The sequence below is a fragment of the Primulina tabacum genome, chromosome 17, assembly GCF_025594145.1.
Source record: "Primulina tabacum isolate GXHZ01 chromosome 17, ASM2559414v2, whole genome shotgun sequence".
NCBI classification, from domain to species: Eukaryota; Viridiplantae; Streptophyta; class Magnoliopsida; order Lamiales; family Gesneriaceae; genus Primulina; species Primulina tabacum.
Genome location: NC_134566.1, coordinates 32,849,386 through 32,869,564, shown reverse-complemented (window position 1 = coordinate 32,869,564; position 20,179 = coordinate 32,849,386). Strand labels below are relative to the sequence as shown.

The window sequence follows — 20,179 nt, the reverse complement described above, 5'->3', positions numbered from 1 at the left end:
TCTGGAATCATACCTGCAATTTAACATCATCGTCGTTCACAAATGCTTGATATTTAGAAAATATGCAACTAATTTCTTTTAAATTTATGCCCGAAACTTCTCTAGCATGAATCCCCATGTAACCAACACATTCCCCACGCTCCAAAGTTATAAACAAATACCCGACACCATGCGGCGAAAGGGAACTCAAAGAAACCTGGCAATATCAAAATGATCCCATGTGAATAAAATAAATCCTCACCTCCACTCCCCATCAATCTGTTGTACTTTTGGTGGATCTCTCAGAGCAGGAAGAGAAATTGAAATCACAACATTCTGCAGGTTAAACATAGTCGGAACTTCATTCTCCAAATTCACATAGGTTTCATTTCCAGAAACAGAGTGCCAGCAGTTTACTGCAAGATTACAAATGAAGAAGCTGATAAATGAAATATATATCTGTATCTATCCATCTATAGTAAATATTACTGGGAAAAGTGGAACACTAAAAACAAAGCTCACTTGATAGTGGCCGATACGTGGTCTGACATCTTCAACAATCACTTCACCTTCAGCTTTGAGAGATTCAAAAAATTGGTTGGCCCTTTGTGTTTTCACCTAGTTGCATACCGATACCTTTAGGTGGAGTGGAAGCAGAAGTTGGAGGACGTCCTAATAATAGAAGTTCCAAAGGAATATAATTAGCCAATACTCGATCATTTGTAAGCATCGTAAGACCAATATATGCCAGGAACAACATGTAGTGGTAACAGAGCACCAGTAACTACTTGAAATCATCTCAAGCAATTATCAACAGGACCATAGGTTATCACCACAGCGATAGTCTTTGTTTGCATATAAATGAAATATCAAGATTGTCCCAACCAGAAAACCTTATAGTTTAAAATAGGTTCAGATGATTCTTTGAAATGCCATCAGCCCGAAGTGATAAAAGGAAACTCCAGCTATGTGACGTCTTGTTTTGCTGCATCAGCAACCTCCATGATAAATATAATCGCCCATGACCAGTCATGAAAAAGACCATTTGATTTCCCATTCGTATCATGCTACTAAATATTGGACATCATTTTGTTGTATACTATTCATTAGGGATGTAAATGAAGCAAACCGTTTGTGAGCTATTCGAAACTAGATTCGATAAAAGCTCCTTTGAGCTCGTTTAATGAGGCTCGTTTAGATAAACGAATCAAGTTCAAGCTCTACAATATTCGGCTCGTTAGCTCGTGAACATGTTCGTCAGTAAATTCATAAGTAATATCTTATATGAAATATAATAATTTTGATATTAAATTTATTGATTTAACATATTAATTATGAATTATATAGAAAAATCTATTAAATTTATTTATTATAATAAATTGACAAATTTTAATAAGAATATTATATTTTTTTCTAAATGTATAATTTATCTTTTAATGAATTTAATGAATATTTAAATGTACAATTCATATTTATTGAGCTCGTTTAGGTTCGATAAAAGTTTGAATAAGCTCGTGAGTCATGAATATATTTGTTAAATAAAGCTCGAGCTCGGCTCGATTATAAACAAGCCAAGCTCTAACATTCAAGAGTTCGGCTCGACTCGATTACATTCCTGCTCTTCATGAAATTGAACGGGAATGGAAAGACCTATAAGTACAGTAAAAGTCAAACAAAACTACCCTGAGCTGAGCACACAGACTATGCCTATGGTTGGATTCAACTATCTACTTGCTGCAGTTCTCTTCCTCTTTCCCGCATGAATAAAAGAAAAGAACAAGGAAAATGTACAGAAATCGAATAATACCCTACCGAATAATTAAATAGATCCATTTCATTTATTGCATTGTCATATGATTTCATATTTTCCTGCAACTTCATCTTTTAGTTGGATGCAATGACAAACTATAAAACAATCGCCGTATGGAAGAAGGTAGAGAATGCAGAAAAATTTAAATTCATATCGAATATGTTTGGTGTTAAGTCACGCAGGTAAGTTTATATTTACATGAAATTTGAATTAAAGGCGGTGAAAATCAACAAGCTTCACCAACAAGAATTGATGTGGCATAATAAGTTACAAAATCTTAAAAAATAAATGTATGTATATGTAAATTTTATGGTAATATGATGATGTATATAATGTTAATCGTGTTTAAATAATTATGTATATCACATCACATTACATTATAATATTGAGATGTCAGAGACTCCTTTTATATAATATTATGACATTATACAAATATATATATATATAAATATATATATATAAAATTATTATATAACACAATAAAAATATATAAACGGTGAAAAAATCACATAATGTTATTATAATGAGGTGTCATAGACTTCTTTTATATAATAACATGATATTATTGAAATATATATATATATATATATATATATAATAAATAAACAGTAACACAATAAAAATATATAAGTAGCGTAATTATATAATCACATCACATTATTATAACGAGGTGTCATAGACTCATTTTGCATAATAACATGATATTATATATTAAATATATACACAATAAAAATAAATAAACAGTAAAATAAATATTCTTAATTTTGAATATTATTACATTTTTCTTGTGTTTTGGAGCTTGTAAAAATATGGAGAATCTTCGAGTATCGTACTGATAACGTGTTAAAAGTAAAAATTTACGGTAAAAATTAAAAATCTCAAACTCACAAAATATATTAAACTACACACTTTATAAAATTTTCTTAACTCAATTGTGCTTTTCTTCACAAATTGAGATGTCTATTTATAGAATTTTTTTGAAAATAATCCAAAAATAAATACATCATTACATACATCATCACACACTAATTTTCAATATTTTTACCACTCTTATTTTCAATATTCAATAATTTCAACTCTTATTTCAACAAGTATGAGATTTTCATTTTAATTTTCAATTGTTCATTTATCTTTTTGAATTGAATAAAAAAAGCGTAATTAATTTATATTTAATTAACTTTTTTGGATATATTTAATTAATTTTTACTGTATCTTTTATATTCATTTTTACCTCATTTATGTGACTTCAACCTACTAGGAAAAATAAGGATGATGACGGTTAATTGAATGACATTGTTTGATATAGTAAATTTACGAGTACAAAGTTAAAAAGCCAGTCTCGCTTTCGATGCTCCTGTGTTAAAATATACACGTTTTGATTTTATATAAAATTATTTGATTCTTCTTCTTTCCTTTTTTTTATAAAAAAACTCCTCACGATCGATTTTGTGAGGCTGATCTTCGACTCGACTCGTATTTTTTTTATTGTAAATATGAATCGAATCAACTCGTTTCATATATATAGATTCGTTACCGGTTTTTCAATTTTCAACCAACCAAAAGGTGTGAGAAATGCTTCATTATTATTATTACAAAGAATCAGGCATATGCTAAATACTTTTACAAGAAGTTAAAAGTTGAATATTCACGTAATTTTCCATCTCTTATATTGAAAACTCCATCATGTCCGAAGCCAAATTCTCCATCATCTCAGCTTCAACCTCATCCCTGCACACTCCTTTCCCATTTGAAAAGGGTGGATTGGGATTCGGCATCTTGTTGATTTTGATGGGACAAGATCGAAGAGATTGGAAGGATTGGGATATTTTGGCAATTGCAAATTTCAACCATATAGCCATCTGGATCGTGGAAGAATATCTGATCCACTAAGATCCCACCTTCCCTAACAACTCCCTTCACATATTCTATCTTCATTTCTTCCAATTGTTGGATGGTAAGATCCATATCAGTGCATTGAAATGAGATGTGGTTGTCTTTTGGGTTGATTTTACCTTTCTTGGTTGGAACATTGTCGACCATCTCCAGCAAATGGAATCCCAATCCCATGATTGAACAACCTACATAACCAAACAATTTATTACTATATATATATATATATATATATATATAGACACACACAGTACTTAAAGAATAGAGGGGTGTAAAGGGAGTTTACCAAGCTCCTTCGAAATCGAAGGAAGAAGGCCGCTTGATGAGTACGAATCCAAGAACTTGTTGGTAGAATTCGACGGATTTCTTCACCGATTCGCAAACGAAAGAGACATGGTTCAATGCCAACAAGGGCAACTCTCTTGCCGATGATGGCTTAGACAACTCTTGTTCTTTTCCCTCGACAACATTAATGATTTCTCTCCCCATTCCTCCTCAATTTGTACGTGTGGAAAATGGCTCCTTTTATGTAACTTATTTCGAGAGAGAGAGAGATACAGTGAAGATTTATAAAATGAGATATATTTTCTTGAAATATGATGTCGGGAAGGGGTATGTATATATATATATATATATATATAATGAAAATCATGGGGGGTTGGTTTTGGAGCGAAGCTAGGTGGAAATGAAGTATTACTCCTGTCGTTCAGCGAAAATATACTAATAAAATGTCAAGTCTTTTAAATAAAAGTCAATTGATCCATTTGAAGAACGTGGTAAACGATTTTATCCACTCATGCATGATTCCAAAACACTACATACGTATAAGACTTTGTATTCGTCACATTCCATCATTTACAACATATCTCATATCAAAATTCCGAGTTTAAATGATATATCGAATTCGAGATCAAATTATAATAAATATATCTCTTTTTAAGCTAAAATATTTTTTTTCTTATTGTTGATACTTAAATACATGTTCTATGATATTCGAGCGGAATTGAAAGATGAGTAAGTCTCTTGTGAGACGGTCTCACGAATCTTTATCTGTAAGACGGGTCAAACCTACCGATATTCACAATAAAAAGTAATATTTTTAGCATAAAAAGTAATACTTTTTCATGGATGACCCAAATACGATATCCGTATCACAAAATACGACCTATGAGACCGTCTCATGCTAAGCCATTTTGACAATATTAATTAGTGTTCTTTTAATTAAAAATGATTTGATAAAATGGGTCTGATTGATCCCAATTTGAATACATAACCATTTTAATTTGACGAATTTATGGTTAATAACATGGCCTAAGTTATTATGTTTTCCCAATCCAGCAGTATTACCCGATTTTAATTAATAAGAGATATTTATTATGAAGTGTTATCTTTCAAGGTATATATATATATATAATTTTGATATGTTATCAATCAACCGTATTCATGTTTGTGTTCACAATTGATTTGACAATCACATATAGTGGATATACAATTTTAATACGTTATATCATATTTAATATATTAATGTCACAAATATTATATATTTTTAATTATCACACTCAACCGTAGAATTGTATGCTTTATTTGACATCGTGAAGAATGTGTGAATTAAATAAGAGGAGTCATTTTTCTTGAGTGTAATAATTGTTTTCTTGTTTATACAATTTATTAAAAGAATTGAGTGATATGATTAGCGATTAAGCTGTTCACCAGCTAGTGTTCTAAAAGTAAAGAAAGTTAATTAATTGTTGTAACAAGTTTTTTATTCACAAAAACTGTTATGAGACGGTCTCACGGATCAGTTTCGTGGATCGAATATCTTATTTGGATCATCCATAAAAAAATATTATTTTTGATTGTGAATATCGGTATGATTAACCCGTCTCACATATAAAAATTCGTGAAACCATATAAAAAAACTTACTCTTTTTTATTTTTCAAGTATTTGTAGTGATGGTAGGTCAAAGTTTTTATTACATACGATATAAAATTAAATTTAAGATATGTTTTTTAATATGGTGACCCACCGTTTTGGCTCCATTTATGATATACATAAAAATATTTAAAAATGGAATATATCATAAATTAGTGCTCATATACATCCTCCACGTAATTTGGGGCTGTGCCTAATATATTTTCCACATGTAATTTTGTGGAATTTGAAAGTTTTATTCAATTTATTAAATTCTCCATTATTTTGACTTTATCTTTAATTTATATATAATTTATAAGAGTGAGATCTCGATCTACATATGATCAAATGTTTTGACCAACCTAATTCAAGAACCTTAATGTGAATGTCACTTTTTTTAAAAAAAAATCTATGAGGGAAGTATATGATATTCATATTTTAGAGACAATTATAATTTTAGTCATATAATTTTTAAAAATTTGATTGGCAAGTTGGATTTATTTTTATTCTTTTTTTTTTTTTGCAATTTCCCCAACAAAAGATAATGATAATAGTATTGTAACTTTTGACAATTCGTCTTAATTAGTATATGTAACTAATTTGAAAAAAAAAACATATTTTTTTAATTTTAAAAAAAGATTTGGACTACTAAAATTTTTCTCATGGCTTTTTTATCATATTTTTTTCTTTTGCTATTTGTCATATTCTATCAATAATGCATATATTTTATTATAATATTCAATTATTACAATATTTTTTTGACAATCAATGATATGCAAATTTTTTATTCACAATGTTGTTTGATTATTATTCTCTTTCATGTAAATTGAAAACAATTTCTACTGGATGCTTTTACTTTTCTAGTCACCTTTAATTTATTAGACAGTTATACTTGATAACATATAAACTACACATTATTATTAGAGGTGAGCAAAATTTCGGTTAAACCGAATTAACCGACCGAACCGAGTTAATTCGAAAATTCGGTTCATTTATTTCGGAAATTCAGTTTTCAAATTAAAAAAAATTCGGTTATATCGGTTAATTCGGTTTGTTTACGGTTTTCAAAATTTTGAAATCGGCTAACCGAATTAACCGATATAATAAATACTATTCTTTAATAAATTTTTATTATTTATCAATTTTGATATATTTTTTAATTTTTAATTTTAAAATCAGCCCTAATTCTAAATAAAAACTTGTATGTGATTTTATGTGTTTATGCATTTATGTAGACTGTAGTGTTCAAAAAAATTACATACATAACTAAAGTTAAATCGGTTAATTCGTTTACCAACCGAATTAACCGATTTTAATTCGATTCGATTTTAGTCGGTTATGAAAATTAATTCGGTCGGTTCGGTTATTGCTAAATATTTCGGTTCGATCCGGTTATGACTAATTCGGTTCGGTAGGTAATAGAACCGACCGAATGCTCACCCTTAATGATTATAACAATCTATCATCGCATAAAAAGTACTGATGAATTGATTTAAAAAAATATTGATTAAATGTTGTCATTTTTTGACAATTTATAATAATAATATTTTTGAACTGACTCTTATTACACTTATTTTATTATTTCATATTAACTCATAAGTATAATACAATCAAATTACTAATGGCATATTGGTATTACCTTCAGAAAAATAATATATTTAATTTTCTAATTGTTTAAATAAATTAACGATAATATTTGTGTAACTTTATCTTGAGAAAATTCATTGCATTTATAAATTTTGAACGGTAAATATAACTTTATAGTATACATTTAATTTGAAAACTGAATTCATTGTATGACAAACACTTCTTTCATTTTTATTTTTTTTGTGTAACCCAAAAGAATTAATATTTTTTCTCTTTTATTTTCTCGAACTCACTGTAAAAAGTTATAAAAAAATACTCATATCTAGAAAAAAAATTATGGTTTTTCTTATCTATATATTTGTTATATATGAACATATATTCTACTTCATTGTCTTAAATGTCATATATTTTTACTATATAATTTGTGTACATTGAAGATGAATAAGTTCATTTTGTAGTTTTTTATTACCTGAACTTAGGTTGATATATTAATATGTGATATACATAGATATAAGAATTTTCAAATTCAATTTATTCATAATAATTTTTCATAATAAAGGCCAACTCAAAATAATAAAAATTAGGATTCATAATTATTTTAAATATGATATAAAAATAATATGTGAAAATTTTTTTTGACATTTTAGTTGCAAAATACAGTGATAAATGCATGTATGTCCCGTCAAAATCAACAAGATGCCGAATCCCAATCCACCCTTTTCAAATGGGAAAGGAGTGTGCAGGGATGAGGTTGATGCTGAGATGATGGAGAATTTGGCTTTGGACATGATGGAGTTTTCAATATAAGAGATGGAAAATCATATGAATGTTCAATTTCCACAGATACATATTATTATGGAGTTACCATTTTGTTTGTATTAGTATAGGTTTTAGCATTTCAATTTTAATTAAATATGATAATTAAATTATCTACAAAACAAGATGACTTTTACAACCATTTTTCTTAGGGAAAATTAAATTCCAACTATAAAATTAGTCTTATCTTAAAAATAAATAGTTGGTTTTTTTTTTAATTTACTTAATGATAAAAGTTTCCTCATCGTGATCTATTATATTATATTCAACATTACTATGATTTGTGCTGAATATTTTATGGAATAAACGACATAATTATCGACTCATATTCACAATGGAGAGAGCTAGCTGGATGTCTTTTAAATAAATTTAGACATAATTTGCTAGTATAAGTTATTCCACTCACAGAATCATCACATGTGGAAAATTTTATATGAAAGGCGTTTAGTCCTAGAAATTTGGTCTCTCGAGTCATTTACAATATTATTGAATGAATTATTTTGTATCCAAAAGGTTGAGCCGAAGTACAACTTTATTGGGCTACGTTTGAATTGTTTTACGATTGAAAAAATTAGAGTTGTACTATTACCATCAACTATAACTTTTTGTAAAACGATAAACACTCGATCTTATAATTTGTATTAGTATCCTTTTGTATGTTTTCCATACAAAACATAACATAGTTACATGAGCGAAGTTAATGTTTTGAGGTAGAAGTTAAAAGAATCACTGCAGATAGTTGTGTGGTTCATGAACTACAAAACATTCTTTCATTATACAAGGTAATGGCAAGCGAAAACCGAAGAAATTTCGTGTCACTTTATCGCCTCTCTTTGCTCATCCCAGGGGACTAGGAGTCGCAAGATGTCATGATAAGGCGAGAAAACGAAAATCAGTCCTCCTTGTTATGGAAAATACCACACTAAGTGACCTGACGGGTATAGGATTAAAATACAATCACAGAGGAGTGGTTTCACGATGTTCTTAACGATTCCTGTCGTCTAAGAGGGATACCTTCTTGGACAAAACCATCCTCTTCATCAGCATACTTAGGAAGTCGCACTGCCATAGACATGGAACATAAATTTAACGTAATCATTAGACAAATAACAAAATATGTTCTAAATTTAGAACCATGTTGATCTGGTACTTGGACCCTGGTTTATTCCTTGTGGTGCATTTGAGTCAAGTTCGCTTGTGAATAGTTCATGGTTCAGTCCAAGCTTTCATTCAAGCTCGGTTTTGAATGAACTCAAAACTAATGGGTCGTTGTTCGAGTCAAGCTAATAGGTGCTCGTGACCTACTCGAGCTCAAGTTGTATGCACCACTATTCAGTCCCATCATTTCATATTTGTGCCGACTCACATGACTCAACTATGATAGAGCTGACAAGGAGGAGTTAAGCGCATACCATCAGCAATGTCTTTTGTTTTATGAAGAAGAAATGTTCCCGAAAGAATAGTCACGAACCCGCACATTTCTGTAACAATTTGTGTTGGATTTTGCCTGTCCCAGTCCTACACAATGAACATAACCTTTTTTTCACTTCAAATGCCTCAAAATTGATCAAATACAAAAAGAATTGAAAGGCTGCTAGCCAATTGTGAAATTCATCCCCTGAATGCACAAATTTTTCATGTTTGGCTGAACATCACCAAAACAAAGCTTTTTAACATCCAGATTCAATTTGTCACACCAATTTATAGTTCTATTTATATGTAAAATATTCAGGAAATAGATAAAGATACTGTGATCTTACTAGAAAAATTACCTTGAACATTATCACACTTGCCAATATAGTGAAGGTCGTGAACATAACATAGTAAATGGGTGAAACTACGGCTGTGTTGAATGTGTCGAGAGCCTGAAAACAAGATTTGCCAATAATAATATAACTGAATATGGCAAGATTTGCCTGAGAATTCATCAAAATTCTTTCCTGAAAAGCTGACGAAAATAAATCGTGAAGCAGAAGTTAAAAAGCTAATCATACAATAAATCTTTACCTTATTTAGATAATTCATTTGCGTAAGTACACAAATAGTCACAATCATGGCAAAGGTCCATGTCTGGGGATATATTAGCTGATTCGTTCCTGATAAAGTCAGCTTCAACGCAATTCCAAGTGCTTTCACACTCATGACCTGTCAGGCATTTCTCGTAATTTCCAAGTTCATCAACATAAAAAAAGAATAAAAAACGAAATGAAAGCAACTGTATCCATTTCTTAAGGTGAAGATAACATTAATGACACCTACCGACAAGGAACCAACCAGCGAACAAACACCAACGTAAAACAAGATATGTGTCTGGCCATATTGTGGAATATACTGGAATATTAGAACGAGGACAACCACAATCACTAACACTGCATAAAATAGAAATGCTGCACAAAACAAGAATTGTTTATGCTACTGCATACCCAGACATCTGCAGTACAACAAACCACGTGGTTGAAAAGTGTATCACAAAGCTTAGTTAGAGTAACCTGGCTCAGTTGCGAGATCCCACACATCTTTTACAGATTCGATCTCACGTTCTTGTGGAGCATGTAGCACAATTGTTGTGGAACCCACAACACATAAAGCGCATCCAAGAATACCAAAAATATGTAGCTTCTCTCTTAAAATAAAATGCGCAAGTACAGCACTGCAACATACCCACAGTAATCAGTAATCCGTTCAAAGTAAAATGTATGTAATGGTCTATGGTACGGTACGATAGCATGCCTGATGATAATGCTGAGTGCACCAAGTGGAGTAACAAGAATTGCTGGTGCAAATGCATAAGCTGCAAAATTTGCAATTTCTCCCACAATCACTGCGCACAAACCAAAAAATTTCTGTTTAAGAACAAAGCTTGATTTCCAAAGCAACAAATAATTGAAATTTTACATGGCAGTTAGAATAGCTAAAAGAAAAATCTCGACTAACATAGAAAAATATACAAGAGGGCAGAGCAGTAGGAGAAAACTAATTGATATGATCAGAATGAGGAGAGCTAACAACAATTTCTTATCCAAACCAACATAAGATAAGCTGAAAACTAATTGCCAGAGCCACATTATACTTGGTTAGGTTCCTTTTCAGTCAGCATTGGCACAACACAAGGCCACTCAGCTAGCTTTAGCAAATTGAGGAACATGCTGCCCACAGCTGTCGTCAAGCGTCCACCGATTTTTTAAATTTCAACGACAAGCGAGATAAGATTAGGTCGGATTTTTGTCATAACTGCACACCATATTAACTGATTTACATGTTTCTTGCTCTTAAGAATCTATCCAGTGCCATCTGAAACTGGAAGATACAGATGAATCACTTCAAACGACATAAGAGCAGGCCAGTAATCCATGCTCTCAAAACCATCTATATCTCAATAAGGGTCTCGTCAAGACTCAAGACCATTCTCCCATCAATTTAAAGTTTAAGAAAATAATGTGACACTCAAAAAAGGTTTTGAGCTAAGTCATGGCTATTCTCCCCACATCACAGCAGGAACAGTTGATCTATTTATCTGTATCTGAAACATTTTAACTAAGATCCACGCATAAAACACAGAGAAAGACCACTTGATAAACTGGTTCCTCGCATCAAATAAGACGTAAATATACACCTTCTCCCAAGTAACATAAGCAAAGCAAAGCAAACTAAGCAATTGCAAGTAAAAACATTTCTCTGCATATCAGATCCATCATAAAGCACATCCAGCTTCCTTTTTTGCTTACAAGGAGTTAACGCTGAAGTGATTATGCTGTTCAATAAAAAAATTTCTTATTAACCGATTTTCACTCGACATAAAGACACAGATAGAAATGAATGACTCACTTGTTATCATGCCGACCCACCAGAGTGGCTCGAATAGATATGAGTATCCACCAACTCCTGTTGGAAAAAAAAATGGTAACAGAAAGTAATGTCAAGATTCTGAAAAGGAAACCTGGCATATTCAACCCAAAAGCAATCAACCATTAAAACCACTCAGGAAAGGGCCATTCCACCAGAAAAATCAGAATATGGATATCATTTAAAAAAACCACCAAAAACAGCAGTATTACAAATTCCTTAGACGCCTTCGAGTTTCAATAAACAATTGAAAGTCCTAAGTTAAAGAAAAATGCCTGATGCAGAAAATTCTAGCCATGACTCTTCACTAACTAAAGCAATTACTGTTTCTTACCAATAAATTTCAGCTCATTACTTGAAGTAATTAAGGGCACATTGCCATATTGCTTTTTTTTTTTTTTAGCTTTGTACTATCTTCAACATAACTTCAATTTTTTTGAAACCGTTGAAAATCGAGTTGGTTTAGTGGTTTGATGTTTGGTTTTGACATGTAGAGTTGAAGTTTCTTGGGTAAGAAAGTAGCTATGTTGAAGATGGATGGTAGGGATTGATTTTGCAATTTTGAGATTGTGTTGACGGTTTAGATCTCGAGTTTTGCGATCGTACACATTTTGGTATCTAAGATTGTTCTTGAACAATATGTGATGTACAACATGCAATGTTGACTTTCTGTAGCTAATTTTGCTCTGATACTATTTTGGGAACTCAGTTAGTTTAGATGTCTTAAGACATTAACAAGAAGCAACGATTATCTTCTTGCCAGTGTTGCACCATTGCCATGCTCTAGACTTATTTTACAGCCCTCTGTAAAGTACCAAAGTAATATGGAAATCTTTTTAACCTTGAACCATAAGAACCTCGACCAGCTCGTTTATAAGTTTAGGATACTAATCATCATTAGTTTGGAAGTTTTAACAAGAACTAGTTGATATATAATTTACGATGACAAGCCACTCTCAGCAACACTGATTATTGGTTATCAAGTATTCTATAACAGTTTCGTCAAAAACAGATATAGAATTATAGTGAAAAGCCATTATCAGCAATACTGTGTATTAATACATCAAATATTCTCCAAGAACAATCTCAAATAAAAAAAAAATTGCAGAATCTCAGAACTCAGATATCTCAACAATCAACAATCTCAAAATTGCAGAAGCAATTCCTACCATCCAACTCCCACAGAGCTACTTCCTCACCCAAAAACTTCAATTAAGCATCTCAAAACCATGCATCAAACCACTAAACCAACTCATTTTCAACCGTTTCAAAAAAAAATTGAAGTTATGTTAAGCTAAAAAAATAAACTTGATTTAGTCACCACTTACCAGCCCTGACACCGGAAGCACCCGCTTTCTTTAATCCCTTCTTCTTGACAATGAAGCTGGCGCCAATGAAGAAACTGGAAGATAATCCTAGTACCAATCCCTTTATATTGTCAGAGGACATCCCCTTGTATGCATCCGACATTGCATCAGGCGTTCCCGTGTCCAATGCGGCCATATTCAGAATCAAACGACAATGATAAAATAAAGAAAATAAAAACAATAAATCCCAGAAATCGTAGCGATCACGAGCTCATCCTACACCACTGCAAAATTGGTTTTTCAACAAGCTTCCACTTGAAACCCAGAAAAAATCTTACTGGGTCCGAGAGATCTTGAAGTGAAGAAATTTGCAAAATTTGATGTAAGAAACCAGCCAGCCACGCTTCCAATTTGGATTTCTTCTCAGAAGATCTGATATCTTTCGGCGGCGGAAGCAGAGGCAAAGACTGGGAAAATGGTTGACTGTCAGTCGCTGAAAAGCAAATGGGAATCGGAAACAAATTGGATCTTTGTGTGATTTTTAGATTGGAAACAAAAGAGTGATCGAATTCATCGCCAAGTAATGAGAAAAATCTACACGCGTGTTATATTATAATTATTATTATTATATATGATTTCCAACTAATTATTTCCTGACACTTGCATACTTTTCTTGTAATAATTGTCAAAAAAACAGCCCAAATCTTCCGATTTATCTTAATTTTATGATCCAATCGTGAGAAACTAATACAATAAAATCCAATACATTAAGGTTGTTTAAAACTAACACAAGAAATTATGATTCTCTCAAGAAAAATAATTAATTTACGCATGAACGGTATCATCGATATATTGTACACACAGACAGTTGCGATGTCTAAATCAAATCCGAAATAGATAAAATCACACCAAGAAATCATACACAACAATGTAATAAAGTGAAATCGATTTTTCTTATATTTTTTTATCAGAGAAAATACATAAAAAGACGAAAGATTTCACTAATCGAGACACTAGTAGTAGTCTATTACTCTTTTATTTAAATTTAATATTTTAAATAAGATTTGTGTTTGAATTTTTTAATAACATTATTTTGTTTTTGTTGTGTTTTAACATATTTTAATTTTTATTGTTTTAAAAATAATAACATTTTGTGACTTTGTAAAATTACTCCAGAAGAAAAAAAAGTTTGACACTCTATATTATCATAAAAACTTGTGTGGGATAAACCTTTGATTCGACTCAAATCATGAAAACAAATTTATTTTTTATGTCAAAAATCATGCTAAATATAGATTAGATATATTTTGTCTCACGAGAGACGTCCTCATAAATTATTTCTTTCATAATCTAGAGTAAATATAGATCAAATATATTTCGTCTCACGAGATACTACTCGTAAAAATAATTTGGACACAATTGTGTTTTATCACTCAACAGTCTAACACATTCGTAAGTTTACGTTGCCACGAAATAAATCGACAGGAAACATTATCGAAATTCATTAAACAATAATATATATATACGATTTGCAGCCAAATTACATGAATTTGCAACGCTCTAGTTGTGACTTCTCTACAACAAAATATATAAGATTTGCAGCTACAAAGAGTTCATGCTAACAAGAAATCGAATCGATTTCTGCTTCATTTCTGGCTAAATAAAAGGCCGAACAAAAGAACCACTTGTTTATTTGCTTTAGAAGACTGGAAACAGAAGCGCAGCAAGATTGGAGCAACTGAATCACATCTACACCACAAGAAATGAATCCAACCAATACACAAACTAGCCATATGTATGCGTAAAAGTATGGAGATGGGAAAAAAGTTGAGGCTTAGTTCCACGTGAAATTTATAGAAAAATGATGGATAACTATTACCAAGAACGACGGGAGATTTCTGAATGTCCCTCCACATGCAGATATGATCCGGGACATAAGAGAGTATGGTGGTTGACAATAGGGAATGTAAAAGAGCATACATAAAGTCTGATCGGTTGGGTTTGTCGAAAAAAATTCGGTTAACTTGATTTTACAATTTTCGATTTTATTTTAACCGGATACTCATATGTATTAGTGTCTAATTGGGGATAGAGTCAGCCCCAAGTATTTTTGAATCTTGATTTCATCCCTACTTACACGCATAATAAATAAATCGATTAAGTTATGATTATTAATAAGGAATACACTAAGAATAATATTATGGATTAATTAACAAAGTTAACAATTAAAAAAAAAAGGAAAAGGCATGTTACCTCATCGGCGCCTTTACCTTTAAATATTAGAATTGAAATAGCCTTTTGCTTTTCCACGGATAAGGATTTATTCCCTTTCATACTTTATATTTTCTCTCATTATTTTAGCTTTAGCTTTAATTTTTTTATAACATATATAATCACATCTAAATCGAAGAGATCCAAAAAGTAGATAAAATGGTTTTTTTAGGACTGATCGACCTCGTCCATGTTTACCATGAAAAATCATTTTTTCAAGAACCAAATCTAGTTAGAAATATATCTCACGTACTAGTTTTTGTGTTTTTTTAAAAAAACATATATATATTTTGAAAAAAATTAGGCTTGTTCACACAATCAAATATAGCTACCATCCTCCCCTTCACATACCAAAATATTGGATCCTTTCCAAACACATCAAATATTAGCATGATAGGAGGAGAAATTTTGGAAAAAATGAATGATTTTGATTTCGAAGAACTTGAAGCAGCAACAGAAAATTTATCTCCTTCGAATTTGATCAGTAAAGGTAGCCATGGAAAAGTATACAGAGGTATTCTCAACAATGGCAAACATTTAGCCATCAAGAAGCAGTCCTCGGGTCTTCAAGGCAGCTTGAAAATCGAAAACGAAGCGCGAATGCTATCGTCCATCCATCAGAATTCGTGCCTCGTCGAATTTCTTGGAATCAGTCACGATGGTTCCGACAACAAACTCATCGTCATGGAACACATGCCCAACGGCACGCTACACGAGCTTCTCCACTCCCCGGCTGTGCCTCCGCCGACATGGCGAAAACGTCTAGACATCGCGGTCCGAGTGGCTATTGGGGTGCGTTTCCTGCATGAATCGAACCATCCCCTTATTGTCCATCGAGACATCAAGTCAACCAACATATTGCTCGACTCACGTTGGGATGCAAAGCTGGCTGATTTCGGGCTGTCCGTCTTTTTAGCCGGTGATAACAGCTCAACTCTACCCGCGGGTACGATAGGATACTTGGACCCTAACTACAACACTCCTTGCAAGCTGAGTACCAAGATCGATGTGTTCAGTCATGGGGTTGTGTTGCTTGAGTTGATATCGTGTAGGGAAGTGATGGATGTGCGCAAATCACCAGCCTCGATTGTGGACTGGGCTGTCCCATTGATCAAACAGGGCAGATTTCTCGAAGTTTGCGACAAACGAACACGACTGCAGCCTCACCTGGATCATAAGATCAAATGTCTGCTGAGTCTCGCAACTCGTTGTGTGTTCCCTGTCGAAAGCCTGCGTCCTTCCATGAGCGAGATCGTCGCGACATTGGAAGATCCAATGCCCGAGCCCATCCGGTTTCCCTTAACGATGATCAACTTTATTCGTCGCGCTATTCGGAACACAAGGAAGAGAAATTCGAGCATCGCATTGATCAAGGGCACGGAGACTCATAACGAACGCAAAAGAATTATCGCAAAAAAGTTAATATTCATGGTAACGACAAAAAATATCGGTGGTGAAAGAGTAATTAAACAAATTATAAGTCTCGACTAATGTGAGATTGTTTGTATTATAAGAAGATCAATTTTATATTGCATGATTTCTAATATAAATATTATGTTTAATGAGCTCAAGAATTCAAAACAATATCCTAAAAGAAGCGCAACCTCCTCGTGCCATACAAAGAAAAGAATCCAAGAGTAGTTGAAATGGTTATGGGAATGTAACAAAATTTTATAACACTAATTAATGTCAACACTTCTTTTTTTTTTTCCCACTATATTTTTTAGTTGAGTAGTTTATTGAGAGACGATCTTACAAATCCTTATCTGTGAGATAAATCAACCCTAACGATATTCACAATAAAAAAGTAATACTTTTAGCATAAAAATTAAAAAAATTTCATGGATGACCCAAATAAGAGATTTGTCTCACAAAATCAACCCATGAAACCGTCTCACACAAGTATTTGTTTTTTTAATTTTAATTAATTTGATGGGGTTTTTTATTAAGTGATTAGGACCTAATACCCTCATTTAGTTTTTAATATATGGGTTAGGATTTTGTATTTGCCAATTATTAACAATTTAATCAGCCATGCTAATCACATTATTGGTGATTGACCAGCAGAAGAATGAAATATAAATTCTTGAATCAGTTTTGTAACCTTTTTAAAAAATATATATTATTCAATAATCACTTCCTCAATTGTATGATGATAAAATAATAATTATTTCTACCAATTTCATAATTATTTATCGATATTGTAATCGTGACATATATTTATTTATATTAAATTAATTTGGAGAACCACATTTTGTTATTTTTACAACTTTATACACACTCAAATAACTAATTTTAGCATCTTATAAACAATTTTTATAAGGCGAAGATGCGTCAAATTAGGAGAGAACGAGTAGGAGCATTTCAAAAGATGTTTGATAAAAGACAGCGAACATAAATATTTTCCACATATCCAAAACCATTATTACTCGGAAAGAACTGTCCAAACCAACAACACTTCATTCAAGTGTAGTCATACCAATGCTCAGTGTCAGAAAAATCGGTATAACACAAGTTCCTTCGTCTTAAATCGATCTAATGGGATTTCACATACTCTTGAACTATATGAAGGCCCTCGCTTTCTTCACCATAGTCCTGTAAAAATTATCATAGACCGTAATTACAATGTATATATTCTATGTTCATTTTGGAAGGAGAAAATGAAGGGATAATACCCATGTGTTGCATAATTCAATAGTTCATGATTAAGATTAATCAAAATGGTCGAGCTGACCTTCACAACAACGCAGGCGCAGCCAACCACCTTCCTTGCTTTTCCTTCAGAATCGATCTTGCAAAGCTGAAAGCAAAGTATATAGAGGAAACACATGTTATGCTAATAAAAATAAAAGCCTATTAACCAAGCCAAATTAATAAGCAATACTACATAAAAACTGGAAGACAACATTAGGCAATACTGGATGGAGATTCAATACATTTGACAGTCAAAAAATGAACTTATTGGGTGAATAGTATCTATATAATGGAATTAGCTGCGATGATTCCCATCTGAAGTAATCGCATTTAATAGAGAATCATACAAAAAACCTAAATTTTCATTCAAACCTATATCTGAATAGAATAGGTAATGTGTAAAGGGGAATAACCATCAGAGAAATAGGATTATCACATCAGCAGCAACACTGTAAGGTGTCTCTGACGACCGTCGTGAGATATTAAATCCTTATTCATCATTTGGAATCCGACAAAACAGAATACAATCTAGAGGAACTAGAGAATGCAATCAAAAAATATTGACCCACAACTGCATCTGGTCCAAGAAATGAACTTGGCCAGTTCCTCGTGAACTTTTTTGACTATGTGAAAACTATATAATAGATAAAGACTGAACAATGTTTCCTCCTTAGATGTTCGGGTAGATAGAAAATAAACCTACACAAATTCAACAGAAGGAATTTAATGATGTAGGGAGCTGCATTCATCTCTAAGGCGTCGCAGTAAGTGCCGAAGAGCCAAACTTCAGTCCCAGAAGCCTATTTTACATGCCCATTCTCAACCACAGACTGTTTAATCTCTATAGCAGGGGGTGGTTGTACAAAACTACAAGGAGAAAATACTCGTATAAAATTCAGCAAAAAAGGAATAAGATCATCAAAACATACTCCAGACCATTCGCCCAGGGTTTTAGCATTTGGAACCGAAATCAAGCTAACGTTATGATCAGCACACAGAGCTTTAACCAGTTTAACATAATCTGGTTGGTCACAGTCCTCTGCTAGAACACAAAGTTGGGCAGCATGTTTCTCAATAATTTTGGCAGCTTCATGAAGCCCTCGAGCAAGCCCACCATGAGCACGAGACTTCCGAAGCACCAGTTGCAAAGCTGTCATTATATCCATAGGCTCCCCAAGAGCAGGGGCTGCAGCTTCCACAACCGGAGCATCCTCACTGTAATGTATGGTAACATCATGGATTGGAAGACCAAAGTGCAAATGGAGGAAATAACATAAGCAATAGAAAAAAGTCCATAACAAATCAAATGTTTTTCGTCAACCCATAAACTTCTGAGGATATGGATATTATAAATTGTAATCTCATCCACATCACATTTGAAGGGATAACCAAGCATATAGAAAATATTTTATACGAACCAATAAAGTTCAAGATTTCCACTCACCCAGACATTTTTCTTCAAGATTTGTATCTACGAAGCTTCAAATCTGTTTCCAAAAGTAAAATAAGTATCTCCAAAACCTAAATAAACATAATATAACAGATATATGTAATAAAAAAATCCAATAAATGCTCATCATTTGAACAACCGTGCTTAAACAAACTTCTGTATGCTAAAAAAATTTTTCGATTAAACAATAAACAAGCCATAACAAGAACATAATCGACGACCAACATCTGAAAGATAAAATAAACAAGAATACACATGCCAAGTCCAACGAAAACAAGTCGCATATTTTTTTCGGAAAAATTCAGCGAATTCAACGATAACCCATTACGAAATCAGCAATTTTTTCCACAATGCAACCACAAAAACAAGACCAGGCAATAATGTTAACAAACATCATAATTTAGAAATCTAAGACGCCACATAAAATCATTATTTCGATTCAGATGCATATATGATAGAGAGAATTGGTATATGGACCTGAAAATGGAGGCGGCGGCGGCCGCAGCAGCGTAGTTTAGTGATCGAGCGTTGGAGGATGTGTGAAAGGGTGGCGGTGTTATATAAAGTGAATCAGGCGATAAACCCTAGCTAAGGGGAGCATAAACCAACCAATTTACAAA

At 32.4% G+C, this 20,179-nt stretch overlaps 3 protein-coding genes, 1 non-coding gene and 1 pseudogene across 4 annotated transcripts; 1 reads left to right on the top strand and 4 right to left on the bottom strand.

The window, feature by feature from the left end:
* Positions 1-3,334: 3,334 nt before the first annotated feature.
* LOC142531993 (glyoxylase I 4-like) lies at positions 3,335-4,281 on the bottom strand (annotated as a pseudogene).
* A 3,596-nt stretch (positions 4,282-7,877) lies between these two features.
* Positions 7,878-13,746, bottom strand: LOC142530902 (putative magnesium transporter NIPA4). The gene is made up of 9 exons (XM_075636814.1): positions 13,166-13,746; positions 11,820-11,876; positions 10,725-10,815; positions 10,484-10,644; positions 10,254-10,381; positions 10,002-10,139; positions 9,767-9,859; positions 9,407-9,512; positions 7,878-9,056 (listed from the first exon to the last, which is right to left on the bottom strand). The coding sequence occupies exons 1-9, from the start codon at positions 13,338-13,340 to the stop codon at positions 8,968-8,970; spliced, it is 1,038 nt and encodes a 345-aa protein (XP_075492929.1). The 5' UTR covers positions 13,341-13,746; the 3' UTR covers positions 7,878-8,967.
* A 1,988-nt stretch (positions 13,747-15,734) lies between these two features.
* Positions 15,735-17,113, top strand: LOC142531042 (serine/threonine-protein kinase-like protein At5g23170). The gene has a single exon (XM_075637039.1). It carries the CDS (start codon positions 15,806-15,808, stop codon positions 16,904-16,906), a length of 1,101 nt encoding a protein of 366 aa, XP_075493154.1. The 5' UTR covers positions 15,735-15,805; the 3' UTR covers positions 16,907-17,113.
* Positions 17,114-17,769: 656 nt separating this feature from the next.
* Positions 17,770-20,169, bottom strand: LOC142531588 (small ribosomal subunit protein eS12-like). The gene is made up of 5 exons (XM_075637779.1): positions 20,037-20,169; positions 19,554-19,596; positions 19,039-19,324; positions 18,150-18,215; positions 17,770-18,010 (listed from the first exon to the last, which is right to left on the bottom strand). The coding sequence occupies exons 2-5, from the start codon at positions 19,559-19,561 to the stop codon at positions 17,951-17,953; spliced, it is 420 nt and encodes a 139-aa protein (XP_075493894.1). The 5' UTR covers positions 19,562-19,596; positions 20,037-20,169; the 3' UTR covers positions 17,770-17,950.
* LOC142532113 (small nucleolar RNA Z161/Z228) lies at positions 18,520-18,617 on the bottom strand. Its single transcript, XR_012816505.1, has one exon. It is a non-coding gene; the product is annotated as a small nucleolar RNA Z161/Z228 (small nucleolar RNA).
* Positions 20,170-20,179: the final 10 nt, after the last annotated feature.